Source organism: Perna viridis, chromosome 1, assembly GCF_037379345.1.
Source record: "Perna viridis isolate PV_CMFRI_1.1 ecotype Kerala chromosome 1, ASM3737934v1, whole genome shotgun sequence".
NCBI lineage: Eukaryota > Metazoa > Mollusca > Bivalvia > Mytilida > Mytilidae > Perna > Perna viridis.
This window is the reverse complement of record NC_142445.1, coordinates 63,716,476-63,731,092: the sequence shown is the minus strand read 5'-3', so window position 1 is coordinate 63,731,092 and position 14,617 is coordinate 63,716,476. Positions and strand designations below refer to the sequence as shown.

Below are 14,617 nucleotides of genomic sequence, written 5' to 3'. Positions count from 1 at the left end.
GGTTATATACATGTATGTATTTTTGCTAGGGAGCTTAACAGGATTTAAGGATAGAAACATGCACATGATGTAAACATGTAAATACACTGGGACTTGTACTTGCCATGCAGGTTGAATAAAAATACATATGTTTAATAGCAGGAGCAACACTGGGGAGCAAATTTTCATCGATAAAAACACTTTCTATATACTTCATATTTTGACTGACCTCCCTATAAAAACTTCACTAGCAGATGAATGTGAATGTAAATACGAGGCAATTGATTAATTCTCTTTTATGGCATATCCTGATATTAAAAGTTCAGGATCATATTTTGAAATTTCAAGTATTGAAATTTGGAGATAAGAAAATCATGCACTATTTTTAAGTGGAACTTCGTTAAACTTTTTTATTGTCATGACATGATCAGCTGATTGATGCATGATGATGACCTACTTTCTCCTCCTTTTCGTCGTCTGAAGTCTTTTCTTCCATATCCTGGTCGCAGTTCGCATTCAATCGACCATAATTATTACAAAATAAAATTAAAATTTCGTAAATTTTCCTTATTCTGAAGAATGAATCAATCTCAGTTTCTGGTGATCAGACGAACTCCATAGACGCTTGATCGTGATCTCTCAAATGTTTGTTGTTGAGGGAATAATTACTCGTTTCAGTCCCCAGAAAACCCTCTCTCTTTACCTGTAACGTCTGCTTAGCTTCAGCCTACTTAACTGAAAAGATCATGATGTCTAACCAAAAGTACACTATCCTGTAGTGCTCTACCCGATTTTAGTATTACATTACAGCTTGAGGCCATGCCTATGACGTGCACGAAAATGGTGGGTGCTTCAACTGTTGAAGCTAGATCTGTATCAGTAAAATTTCAAATTTAATTTGTGAACAAAAATACTTACGTATGTAGTATGCAGGGGTTTCATTAACTTTTAAGGCAGAAGGTACTTTACAGAAAGTAGGAGATACCAAATATATTTGGCGAGGGATCTAGGGCGTAGCTGTGGTGGGGGACAAAGCCTAACAGAAGCTCCTGGATTTTAGACTTAAATTTTGACTTAAAAATATGGGATTAAGTCAGCAATATTTGAATATTTGCTTCAGTTTTGTATAAAATATATGGATTTGAAATCAAGGTACACGTTAAATCATAACCAATTTTTGTCTGAAAACCCTAAAATCTAGAAGCTCCCCATGATTTCCACAAGATCCATTTCTAGACTAATGCTGATAGACTCTGTTGACTGTTGAATACCTTGCCATTTTATATGAATATGATAAATATTATGCTTGGTTCTTGAGCTTTTATTTACTTGTTACAAAATTGTTACAGAATATGAACAAAATTAAACATTTGCATACATGTGAACGTACCGTTCTACCGTTGAACCTGAAAATCTACCGCTATCTGAACATTATACCGTAAACAAATTCTGAACGCCATTTTTTTTTCTTTTTTTATTTACTGAAGGAAAAAACCTGGGAGGATCGAATAACAACATCTCTGGTTGATCTCAGGTAGACAGGTGAACATGTTAATTAGGGTCATAAACAGTAATTTAGAGCTTCAGTGTTATCGACGTGACGTCATTTAAAGGTGTGATGATTATATAACAACAGGAGATGCTTGACAATTATTCCAAGTTTTAGTGGCACACACTTAAAATTTAATGATTAAACGATTTATTACCGACGATTGGGACTCATTGTGTAAATATTGATGCGGGACTTCAGACCTTTTGATGGCTATGGAAACATTGACCATACATCCACTGAAAATGAAATTGACTCAAAGTATGGCTTTCTTTTATCCAAGTCAATGGAGGAAATTTTTTTATTTGGAGCACTCTCATCAACCGTCAAAATGCCGAAACGTAATATTTCATCTTCAGCATCTCCTGCCAAGAAAGCAAAATACTATTCCAAATTCAATACTGCATGGAAGTCAAAGTTAAAGTGGGTGCCAAGCCAGTAATGACTATTTTAAATGAAATCATTCTGATGCATATTTATGCAAAAGTAGCTACTGTAGTGACAATTTTTAAATGAAAATTAAGTAATAGTAGCTATATAGTAATGATGACACTTTTAAATAGAAAGTTATTTATGTTTATGCTGTTCTTGTTGTGAAAATATTGTCATTAATAAATGATATCATTAAAATATTCAAGTGTTAATCCTTCAAAAGGGTCATTCCAACTATTCCAACATAGTATTCAACATTTGTTCTCATGGATACAGACTTAATGCAAGGTTTTCCATAAGTTTCACACATATTCAGGAATCGCGCTTGGCTTCGCTAATTTGGGATTTTTTATTTGATCTGGGGACAAAAATAACCAGTTGGCGATTTTCTTGGCACCTAGGTTTTGTATATTAAAATTGACATTGAGTTTGTCAGCAACGGATATTCTCTCCAATTAAACAATTGTGTTGACACCTGGTCAGAGTTAATTGACCATAACCAATTTACAACTGAAGCCAATCAAAAGTAATTAGACTAGGTTACCGTGAATCACAATATCCTCCTGGGAGGTGTCAATCAGATGTAAATATATTATTGAGCCAATCAAAACTCTTATCATCTGGTCAAAGGTGAACACAATCATGGCCATGTGCACGAGGCTACATACAAGCTTCACAGCCCTGTTAAACCATATGGTACATTCAGAAACAGACTTACCTTATAACAGAATAAATTAAATCCAATTAACAATGATTATCCTATCAGGATGTGTCTAAAACACTTTGAAAAGCAAGAATTGATCAAAGAAAATGGATGACATTTGTTTACACTTTTGTCATATGCCTTTTTTGGCAGGAAAATCTGTAAACAAATAGATGGGGGTTCCGAAATTCTAATGAAATTCAGACAAATAGAATTCAAGATAATTGAAAAGGGGCACAATTAATGGTCAATGGTAGTTTGCTATAAATTTTATCACTTGAAAAAAGAATCAAGTTAGTTGAAAATTTATAAACAAAAAACAAAATTATATTTTAAGATAAACTTAATTAGGCCACAAAGGTCAACAATGAACATGTTTTAAAATTTTGGACTATATGAGCATAGTAATATAAAGTCTTTGATAGAAATAAAACACCTTTTTCTGGAGTAGTACTTCGTTATTTTGTATATAAAAAGTGACTAATGGTTTTATATCCTGACTAAGACTAGAGCTAAAACCTGCTTTATATATGCGTCAAGAGTGAATCTTGGATACATGCATGTCGTGAATGAAGGGGTTATTTTGATTAATTGATACCTCATCACTGGACTTAATACTGTCATATTTAAAAAAAATCCGAAAAAATTGGAGACATAAATTGGCAGCTGGCGATTTTTCTGGCAACAGAATATTGAAAGCCAGAGCAGCCCCTGCATATTTGACTTGTTATGCCACAAAAAAAAAAAAAAAAAACGCTGATAAAAACCTCTAGTTTTCAAACCAAATCTCCAGCTGAAAAATGACAAATCTCCAGTTTTGAAGGAATGACTTTATCACATGTATGCATTTTGTTAACTGAAATTCCATATCATGATTATGGTTCCTAGGTCTGAATTTTTTCACATTACAATGCACATTGTATTTATTTTCTATTACTATTTATAGCAGTGTTGAATCTGGGGTCATTTTTTTTTTTTTTATTTTCTTGGCAGCAAAGGCCAGACATGTTCTTTTCAAATTTAGGTTTGCCAGAATATTTAAAAAAAAACCAAAAAAAAACGCTGAATTGAATGGTCATTCCTAAAATCATATTGGGTAAAAGTTTGTTTCACATGTTGACTCATTGTCAACACTAAAAATTCCTGCACTCGTTTGCACAAATCACAACAAATATCAGGAAAAAGGTCGGGTATGGGGCAATTCCAAATACAAATGGCATGCTTTGACATGTTTTCATAGAATCTTCGCTCAGTGCAGGTCCAGGTGTTAAAAGAATAGGCCTGCAGCAGCGCTAAGCTTGTCGTAAAAGGCGACTAAATAGTGCTCAGAACCCTAGCCGGGGTCTAGGGCGCTCTGCCCACAGAGCAACTGGGATGTGTGCCCCAGGTGGTGGAATAGGGTACCCCTGGCGTGTTACATGCTGGGGTTGTCAGGCTATAATACGGAAAACCTGACCGCAAACCGTAGTGGTGCATCGTGTTGGGAAAGATGCCATGTTCCTCGCACGTTAAAGAACCCTACTGTGGTATTCTCCCGGAGTAAGAACCATAGGGCTCTGTCACAGGAGGCTAAATTGCCCGACCCTACCCACCTCTCCCTATTTCCAGTGGCAATCAAAATTTGTCGACCCCATTGTCCTTGTGTCCCATCCCTTTTTCATTTCATCATCATTTCATGTTCATTTCCTCATCAATTTCATGTTCATCGTCTGAATATAGCTGAAATATTGCTGCTCGGACGTTAAACCCCAACAAACAACAAACAAACAAACATAGAATCTTCACCATTGTTTAGCTTTTTGTTGAGCACAAAATAATCTGTTATTGCTTTGCCTTTTCATTTAGACATCATTTTGTATGTTATGTTTTCCTAAGTCGACACTGTTAAATCGTCATAGGTGAACTACTAAGGGGGGTTTTAACGTCTTTGACTACCCTGTTGGATCTCGCACGGACTGCCCAATTTTTAATTTAGATATTTATTTTAATTATATTTTCAACTCACAGATTAAGCGCTTTACCGATATATTAGATTCCAATGCGGACCTCGACGAAGACACCCATAATGCCAGAGATCATGATTTCGAGACACAGACAACATATTGAGTGATCCTTGATATCTATTTAATAGGTTTTTCCTCATGATTTTTTTTTCTTTTATTTTATTCTGCCGGTACCAGACGCTACCGTAGCCGGGTAAAAGTACCGGGTACCGGCTCTTAATGAAAGCACTGAGTATGTAGTATGTATTGGTACACTGTTTCATCCTTTCATAATTATGATATGAAGAAGGCATTTGCCTTAAGTGCAAGCAAAGGCAGTGTCAGATCCAGGGGTGCCAATCCCTTTGCACCCTCCTTTTTTGACAATATGATTTTTTTTACTTGGAATATAAAGAAACTTATTTTATATATCTTAATATATAAATTTTATAACTTGATATTATGTAATACTGAATAATTTGGCAAAACAGATATTATGTAATACTGAATTATTTGGCAAAACATTATTTGGGTACTGGGAAAAGTTGTTACAGATTACACATTTTGAACCATACCATAATACAGGCTCATTGTCTGTCAAACTTCCAATTATTTCTCTACACTACACAAGAGCCTGTAATTGTACAGGTGGTATACAAACTACTTTGATTGTGTATGTAAATGTACAGTTTACTTGGGAATTTTTAGAGCTCAACATTAAGTAGACCTTATTAGTTACGACATTAAGTTAGAATGTTATCAAAGTCAAAAATAAATTGTTTTGCTGTATTCTTATTTATCCATGATAAATGGTACGAGAAGCTCCTCTAACGATATATATACAGTATACCACTTTTATTGATATGATTTCAGGAATTGGTACTGGTAGGTACCAGTCAGGTGTACAAGTGCTTGGACATGTGTCAGTAATGAAAAACTAGTGACAACTTCCTCTCACACATGAGGTGATTAAAATATTGCATTATATTTTTAGTGGGTCAGGTTGCAGTAAAGGGTGTCAGGTTTACTGGCTAGTACTGTTGATACACCAGTTGTATTCTATACAAAAAAATAATGTTAATGAGCATAAGGAGAAGGACTTTGGATTCATTTATGGAATAAGTTGAAATTCTTACACTAATGGAATGTAACCACAATGCACTAAAAATAAATCTGTTAAAGAATCATTAAGTGGAGAGGGTGAATAACCAAAAAAAGTGAATACAAATGTACATGTACATACAGCATGCATTTTCAAAGTGAATAATTGTTTTTTTTTTTTTATTTATTTTATGTATGTAAGAGGAGATAATCCAACTACAAGGTTTTATAGTCATATTTTTCCCTAGAAAAAAATTACTGCTAAATTGATTTTGATGAAACTGGAAAGAAATTATATATGTATGTAGACATGCATGAATGGAGGTATGTAGTATTTGATGCCTGCAAGAGGTGATAATCTATCCCGACATCTTGCTAGCATAAGTATTTTACATTTACTTGTTAGCTCACCTGGCTGAAGGCCATGTGAGCTATTGCCATCATTTGGTGTCCATCTCCGTCGTTGTTAACAATTTTTCAAAACTCTTCTCCTCTAAAACTACTCAACCAATTAGAATTAAACTTGGTATGAATGTTCCTTGGGTTATCCTGCATAGAACTGATGTGGGGATTTTTGATCCATCGAAAAACATGGCCGCCGTTACTAAAAATAGAACATAGGGGTCAGACAATAGTTTTTCACATATATCTCCAAAACGGATAGGTTTAGCCCATTTTGAAAGTGGTGAAAGTGTTCAGCATGATGAGATCTATCTGTGGTCAAATTTTCATTTTAATTGATTAAGCCATGTTGGATTTAATGTCCTTTTTCAAAATTTTTTGCTATTTTTGTCCCCTTTCTGCTAATGCCGAAGGAGACAGGTTTGCACTCCGTCCGTCTGTCTGTCTGTCAGTCACACTTGGTTTTCCGGACTTTTTTTGTAATGCCTCATCCAATTGATTTCATATTTGGTATATAGTATTATCATGACAAGTTACAAGTTTAGTTCGAATGATGATATGGTTGAATGATTTTTACAGAAGTTGTGTCCCTTGGACATAGAAAATTTCATAAAATTTTATGTTTTCCAGACTTTTCTTTGTAATGCCTCATCCAATTGATTTCATATTTGTTAGCTAGTCTTATCATGACAAGTTACAAATTAAATTTAAATATTTAAATATTATTGCTGCAAAATGGTTTATATGGAACTTATGGCCCTTTGACAGAAAATTACATAAAATTTTATGTTTCATCATTTTGATGCAAATTGCTGTTGTCATTCTAGAGTTATTTGCCCTTTAATTCATAATAACAAAGTTTTTTTTCAACTTTCCAGGTGATAGAAAGAGAATGTCTTTATGCAGCTTTCTATAATGCAAAAATGTTATTATCTACTGTAAAATGAAGCTCAGTTTTGATTTTGATGGAATTTACTTTTGCTGTTCAAGAGTTATTTTCTCTTGATTGTTAAAAAAATAACACCATCCATTGTTAGTTCACATATATAAAAAAAATCTCATAAAGGCATTGAGTTCAAAGGCCGAAAGGGGACACTGTATTGCATCAGCAATACTGTCAGAATGCTTGTTAATGTTATTTTTTTCAAAAATCTTCTCCTCTGACACTATTTTACCAATTGAAACATAACTCAGTATAAGTGTTCCTTGGGGTATCCTGCATAGAATCAGACTGGGGTTTTTTGATCCGTCAAAAAAACATGCCACTTTTGCTAAAAATAGAACATAGGGGTCAGACAGTAGTTTTTCGCATAAATCTCCAAAATTTTTAGGTGTAGCCAAATTCTTTCAATAGCTGAAATTATCTTTATATTTAGGACTACTAAAGTCTTCAGGCATAAAATTTGTCAGACGCTTTCTTATAGGAGTTATTGCCCTTAACAGGGGAAAATGACATTTTTTTTTTTTTTTTTTTACAGTTTTCAGCCAATGTCTTTAAAACTGTGATAGATTTAGACTTTCATTTACTAAAATGATCCTTATGATAAGTCCTATCAAAGTTTTCTTGAGTCAAAATTGTTGGACAACTTCTTGTTTAATTTATTTAAATTAAATCAGGTGAGCGATTCAGGCTCCTGGTAGCCTCTTGTTTTCTCTTAGTAAGCATTACTTCTTCTAAACCACTCAGTAGATCTTGATGAATTCTACAATGTTAGGCATCATATGAAGATTTGAATGAATAAAAACAAATTAGAAGTGTAGGAAAAAAATTAATTTTACTTAAAGGGTAGTGGAGGTTTCATTTTGTCTCATTTTATTTCCTGATACACATTACTTACTCCACTAGTAGGAGATGTCTTGGTATAAATTCCTGGCCATATCAAAATTATGATATTGGTAGTCACTGCTTCTTTGTGAAACATACAAGAAATAAGAGAATGAATCAGGTTGGCTCAAAGTCGTTGCTTCTATGAAATAGCACATTACAGCTCTGTCTCAATATGTTAGACAAGTGTAAATTAGGATCTGTTCGATTGAACAGACAGTCTCATCCTGAAATAAGTTTAATATGTGCGCAGGATGTAAAGCCACCATCAATCAACCAACCAACCAATCAATCAATCTTGTTATTATAAGATTCATTGTCCTCATGTTAGTAAATTTCTAGGATTTTGATAAGCTAGGAACAGGTCTTCCTATATACCCATATACCCAGGTGTTGCTAGGCCATATGCTCAGAGGCATACCTGCCAACTTACAAGAATTAAGTGTGTTTTACACCATTTTGTCCTCTTCCGGTAATCTTGCTAACACGAATTACAAGGCCAAATATGACCTAAGTCCTGATTTTGTAAAAATGTTCTAGAAAACCCAGGATTCAAACCTCAAAATTTGTGTTTCATTATCATTTTCTTGATTAGAAAAGCCATAATTCTGACAAAAGGTGTTAACTGTGTTTATCAAGAGTTGGCAGGTATGCTTAGGTGTAATTAACTTTTTCCTGTTAACATCACACAACATCCATTTTAAATATACCAGAGAGATTTATGTTTATATTGACTTTCAGATATAAAAAGGCTTGAAACATTTTTTCAACTGATCGTTACTTCAATCTGCTGTTACAGTAAATTTAGTTTAATTTTCTTTTTGTCTGCAAACTGAGTGTATTTTTATCCTTAGTATATGCAAATTAACTTTATTTATGTCATATTTTTATAAGGGCATCAACAGAGAAATATGGAGCGTAAGTCAGAATTTAAGTATCCAAAGAAACAACTCTTATATCCTGGTAATTTGTTGAACTGACTGCTAGTGTAGGGTTCTACCGAATTTGTAACAATATCAAACAGGGTTGGCAAAGTATGTATTGCCTGGTATTTCCTTGTTAGGAAAACTCTGGTTTACCAAGATTAGACAATACTCTGCAAAATGAGTAATATTTTAAACTTATTTTTACAAAAAATGGTAACACATGCTATGATGTCATCTTAATACATGTATTGCTAAGTATATACTATATATATAAACACCTATGGAACTAGTTCAACTACTCAGTTTCATCTTTTCATTTTAACATTCTTGAAACAAATACAAGTTTTCACATCTAGTTTGTATATTCAATTTTTTACATTATTTTTTTTTTTTTAATTCAAGTGCTAATTGAACTTGAAAACACCATTAGGGAAAATGGCAGATATAATTATATAGATGAAAGGACTTATTATTGTTAAATAAACATAATTGTTTAAATTTAACATAATTATACATGTACATGTTCCCTGTGCAGGTCTGGGTGTTAAAAGAATAGGCCTGCAGCAGCGCTAAGCTTGTCGTAAAAGGCGACTAAATAGTGCTCAGAACCCTAGCCGGGGGCTAGGGCGCTCTGCCCACAGAGCAACTGGGATGTGTACCCCAGGTGGTGGAATGGGGTACCCCTGGCGTTTTACATGCTGGGGTTGTCAGGCTATAATACGGAAAACCTCACCGCAAACCATAGTGGTGCACCGTGTTGGGAAACTGCCATGTTTCTCGCACGTTAAAGAACCCACCCTATTGTGGTATTCTCCCGGAGTAGGAACCATAGGGCTCCGCCACAGGAGGCTAAATTGCCCGACCCTACCCAAGTTTCCCTATTTCCAGTGGCAATCAAAATTTGTTGACCCCATTGTCCTTGTGTCCCATCCCTTTTTCATTTCATCATCATTTCATGTTCATTTTATTATCAATTTCATGTTCATCGTCTGAATATAGCTGAAATATTGCTGCTCGGACGTTAAACCCCAACAAACAAACAAACAAACATGTACATGTAAGTATCTAAGAAGTTGTAAAAACATTTGTTTCAAAATTAAACAAAAAGTTGAAAATGACACCTATTCAACATTTTGATGTAATATTTTATTCATGTAGAACATTTTCTTGACAAGCACTCACTAAGATTACTGCAGTATCCAATAAGAACCTTATAAAATAACTTTTTATTGAAGTTAAACCTTACAAAACAAGACATTCATATTACCCAGTATTCCCCATTATTGCCCAGTAAAACCCAAGATTTTTCTACTATTGCCCACCAGGCAGGGCAATTTTCAACAAACATGGTTTTCTCCAACCCTTATATCAAGATAGTGCAGAAAAAACATTACTTTTAAATAATTTATTAAAAATTAAATAATAAATATAAAAAAAAAATAATATTTTGGCCCTCCGAGTGGAAAATAAACATTACTGGACATATGTAGGGGATAAATTTGTTACATACGTTCATATCCGTTGATATGAAGTTTGTTTATACCTTCAAAACCCTGTACATCCTTTACTAAACCTCAAGGTGTACTTTGGTATATCAAGTGTAAAAAAATCTCCATAACTAGGGTTATTATGAAGATAAGAAACTTATATTATTATTAGTAATATGATGGTTTGAAAAAGTTACCTTGAGCCTTCCTTTATGCAAGAATAAATAAGTTCATCAACTTGGGGAAGACATTGTATGTATAAATGAAATGTCAAGTGTTATTCCACTAAATGAATCACACATATAGTCATAGTTTTTATCACTCAGAAATAATGACAAAATGCTGCCATTGACATATATATGATTAAGTACCAATCTATATAAAATTCAGACAGTGCCAATGACAGATTCATGGTGTAAAAAACAATCAAATGAAAAATGGTTTTTTTTTTGGTCTACAAAAATATTATGAATATTTTTACATAATGATAGTGCTTTCTCTATTCAGATATGTATTTTTTAGATAACTATACATTCATCTCCCACTATAATCAACCAAATCAAGAACGATAACTCATTCACAAGCTATATAATTTTTATCTCAGGAATTAATGGAACAACCAAATAACAATCACTGGATATGTAACTTGTAACTGTTTATGAACTAGATATAAATGTGGTTTGGTGGATTTGTTACATACATGAATCATTTATGAAGACTTCTACTTAGTAGGAATAATTGAGTATCATTAAGGTAGAAATCATTGTTAGAAATTCTTATTGTATCTTTTTTGTTTAGATTTCTATTTAGACTTAAGCATTTAGTTTTGTATTTAAGTATGAGACAAAATAATTTGAGTTATATCCCTTTTTGTTTTATGCACAAAAAAAATTGAAATAAATCCTGTCAAATCTTTTGCAGAATTCTGTTTACTACGAAAAGAAAATATAAATGAATTTTTTATCATCTGAAATAAAAGAAAACTAAAGGTCTCCCATTCTTTCATAGACTAGATTATTTTTGAATTGTTAGAATGCATTTCAATGAATTTTAAGGTTCAAATAAATTTAATGATGCCTTTCAGTAAATTTTGAGGTTCATTATGCTATAAAAGTACTACAAATTATTTAAAATTGTAGGTGTATACATCCCCTTCAGAAACAGAATTACAGTGTTTCATTTTCAAGCAGGGGTTGACTCAGTCTGACTCTCTAGGTAAGTAGCTTATGAAAATTTATAGCTTTCCTCAGACATGATATTAGTAGGTACATTATACTTAACTGTAGGTATTGTACTGTTAGAAGTAAATGATTCTATGCTAATCAGAATGCAAAGTACTTGTCATGAAAAGCTCAGGTGCAGCTCTAGAATCCCATTTATGACCAACTATGGCAGGTAAAATTTAGCCATGGGAAAGTTACATTTGTTAATTTTACAGGTTGATTAAATACCCCCTGCAAACAAAGATTTTGGGGTATATAGGAATCACTCTGTCTGCCATCTGATTCTCTGTCAGTCTGTCTGTCCACATTTCTTGTGAGCACAACTAAACAGCTCAAGGGATTTTGATGACTTTTTATTGGAATATTGGGCATTATAAATTATACGTGTGTGCATGAAGGAATATGGTTACTGTCAGACTCTTAAGGGAGATAATCCAACTTAAAGGTTTTACATATTAAAATCTCATAAGCGCAACTCCTCTTTATTTGATAAAAATTTATGGAAATGAAGATGTGCACAAAGGAATATACTAGTTACTCTCAGAGAACTCCTTAGGTAGATAATCTAACTTAAGGGTTTACATGCTAAAACAACATAAGTGCAACTCCTCTTAAACCACTCAAGGGATTTTGATGAGACTTTATATATAGGAAGGTTGGACATTATATGTAGATGAGCATAAAGGCATATTCTTACTGTTTGAGGACTCCATAAGGAAATAATCCAACTTAAGGGTTTTGCATTTTAAAACCCTGTAAGTGCAGCTTCTTATAAAGTACTCGAAGGATTTTGATGAAACTTTATAGAAAGTTTGGGTATCATATGTAGATGTACATGAAGGAATATAATTACTGTTGGAGGGCTCCAAAGGGAATCCAACTTAAGGGTTTTACATGTCCCATTTCCTCCATTACAGCTCAAGAGTAATCAAGGGAACCAAGTTTATAGCGGTAATCAAAAGAATGTAATCCAGGGACAAAGACCAGACATGGAAAACAGACATACACAACAAAGAACATAAAGTAACTAAAATCATACATACAAAGTAACAAAAGTAAATGAGCAACTCGGACTCCACTAAAAACTGGGAGCATGGACCAGGTGCACCGGTAGGATATGCGTCCTCTACTTTTCTAGAAACACCCGCCAAGTTGCTCAAAAAAAGTCAAGTCCGGGGTAGACAAACGAGGAAATTTAGGGAATTTAATGAAACGTTATTTGAAGGTTACGCATCATATGTACCGATGGATGTGCATGAAGTAATAAAGTTACTGTCAGAAATTTGAACTTATAGGTAATATATTTAATTTCCTTTGAAAAAGGGAGTATTCTATTTGTGAGCTTGCTGGGTGTTTTAATTTTTTTTTATAAGAAATGAATTCTGTTTTTAGCTCACCTGGCCTGAAAAGCCATGTGAGCTTTTCTCATTATTTGTCATCATCATTGTTGTCGTCCCAGGACAATTTTTCAAAAATCTTCTCCTCTGAATTCAATGAAAGTCCATACGATTGTTCCTAAGGGTATTTTGCACAAAATGACAGTTGGAATTTTTTATCCTAGCAAAAACATGGCTGTTACAAGAAATAGAACATAGGGGTCAAACAGTAGCTTTTTTTGCAAATATCTCCGAAACTGTAAGGTTTAGCCAAATTGTGAAAAAAAGGGTGGTAAACATCAGGAGATCTATCTGTGGTTAATTTTTCATTAATATTCATTGACTGTTACAGAATTGTCCTTTTTCCTGGTTTTTTTTGCAATTGATGTTATGATTTTCAAAAGTCTTCTTTGAAACTATTGGGCCAATTGGAACCAAATTTGGCATAACTGTTTCATATGGTATTTTTCACAAAATGACATTTGGAATTTTTTAACTTATTAAAAACATGGCTGTTAATAAAAATAGAACGTAGGAGTCAGACAGTAGTTTTTCACGAATATCTCCAAAATTGTTAGGTTTAGCCAGATTCTGATTAGCTAAAAATGTTCAGAATAGTGAGATCTACACGTAAACTAATTTTCGTGAAAATTTGGGAACTTATATTGACGTTTTTGCCCTTTGCTACATTATTTTTCGGCAATTTATTAATGCTATTGTTGGACTGAATTCGAAGAAAGTTGATAGGATTGCACTCTAGATATGAGTGTTGTGGAATTCACAAAAAATAGAATGTTGCCTGTCTAGTTTACATAACATTTTCAGAACTAAAAATAAATTCATTTAATTATAAAAGTGTTTTTAAACATTTTTTAGGTTGTGAACATTATATTTCAGAGATGGTCATTTTCCAGAAACAACAAGACTTCATTAAGGTAAGTGCATACATTTTATAGTCTATCCTTTAATATTGGTGTTCTTGTTATTTTTATTCACTTGACAGGTACATATTGTACAGTTGCTTCTTACAGTCAGTCATGTTACCTTACAATTGGGTATACACTAGTTGTGTGCAGTTTGATTATATATATTGTATTGACATTTCTTTGCCTGTCTTTTGACAGATATATGGTAAGATTAACTCTGTCAGTCAATTTTCTTTTGGTGATTTTTATACCTCTATATAGAATGTATAGCTTGATAAAATGCTACCTTTTTTTTGCTTTCCTGCGTGTACTGCGGTACACAGTATCAAACCCCTAACACAGGTTTTCTGGTTTCAACACCAAATCCATGGTTTTTAAACACTGGTATTAGTTAATATATGCTTATTTCCTGAGAAAAAATGTGGGTAGCATTAGTAAATTACTCTTGACATGAATAACTGTTTAGGTAATCTACATGGCAATATGAGAATTTGGTGCTTAAATGCTTGTCTATAGTGGTAAAAGTGTACTATTTATTAATCATTCATGAAAAGCAAATGTAAACAAAGTAAGTTTTTTCTCATTTTTTTGCAATTCGACATCAAAAGGGTGTGTCAGGAACCTCAAATGCATATCAGTTGCTCCTTTTGTTATTATTTAGTCTGCAGAGTTCTCAAATTTCCCATAAATGCTTTCATATTTGCAA

The 14,617-nt window shown here is 33.3% G+C and overlaps 1 protein-coding gene and 1 long non-coding RNA gene across 3 annotated transcripts in view; one reads left to right on the top strand and one right to left on the bottom strand.

Annotated features, from left to right (window-relative positions):
* LOC148629811 (KICSTOR complex protein SZT2-like) overlaps positions 1–620 on the bottom strand; it is an 84,895-nt gene extending 84,275 nt beyond the window's left edge. For both annotated transcript variants that reach the window (XM_088557570.1, XM_088557579.1), the window contains exon 1: positions 437–620. In XM_088557570.1, the coding sequence (XP_088413696.1) occupies positions 437–475 (39 nt within the window). In that variant the 5' untranslated portion in view covers positions 476–620. The remainder of the gene's footprint in view (positions 1–436) is intronic.
* Positions 621–647: 27 nt separating this feature from the next.
* Positions 648–2,160, top strand: LOC148629810 (uncharacterized). Its single transcript, XR_015917764.1, has 2 exons — positions 648–822; positions 1,467–2,160. It is a non-coding gene; the product is annotated as an uncharacterized LOC148629810 (long non-coding RNA).
* The last annotated feature ends 12,457 nt before the right edge of the window (positions 2,161–14,617 follow it).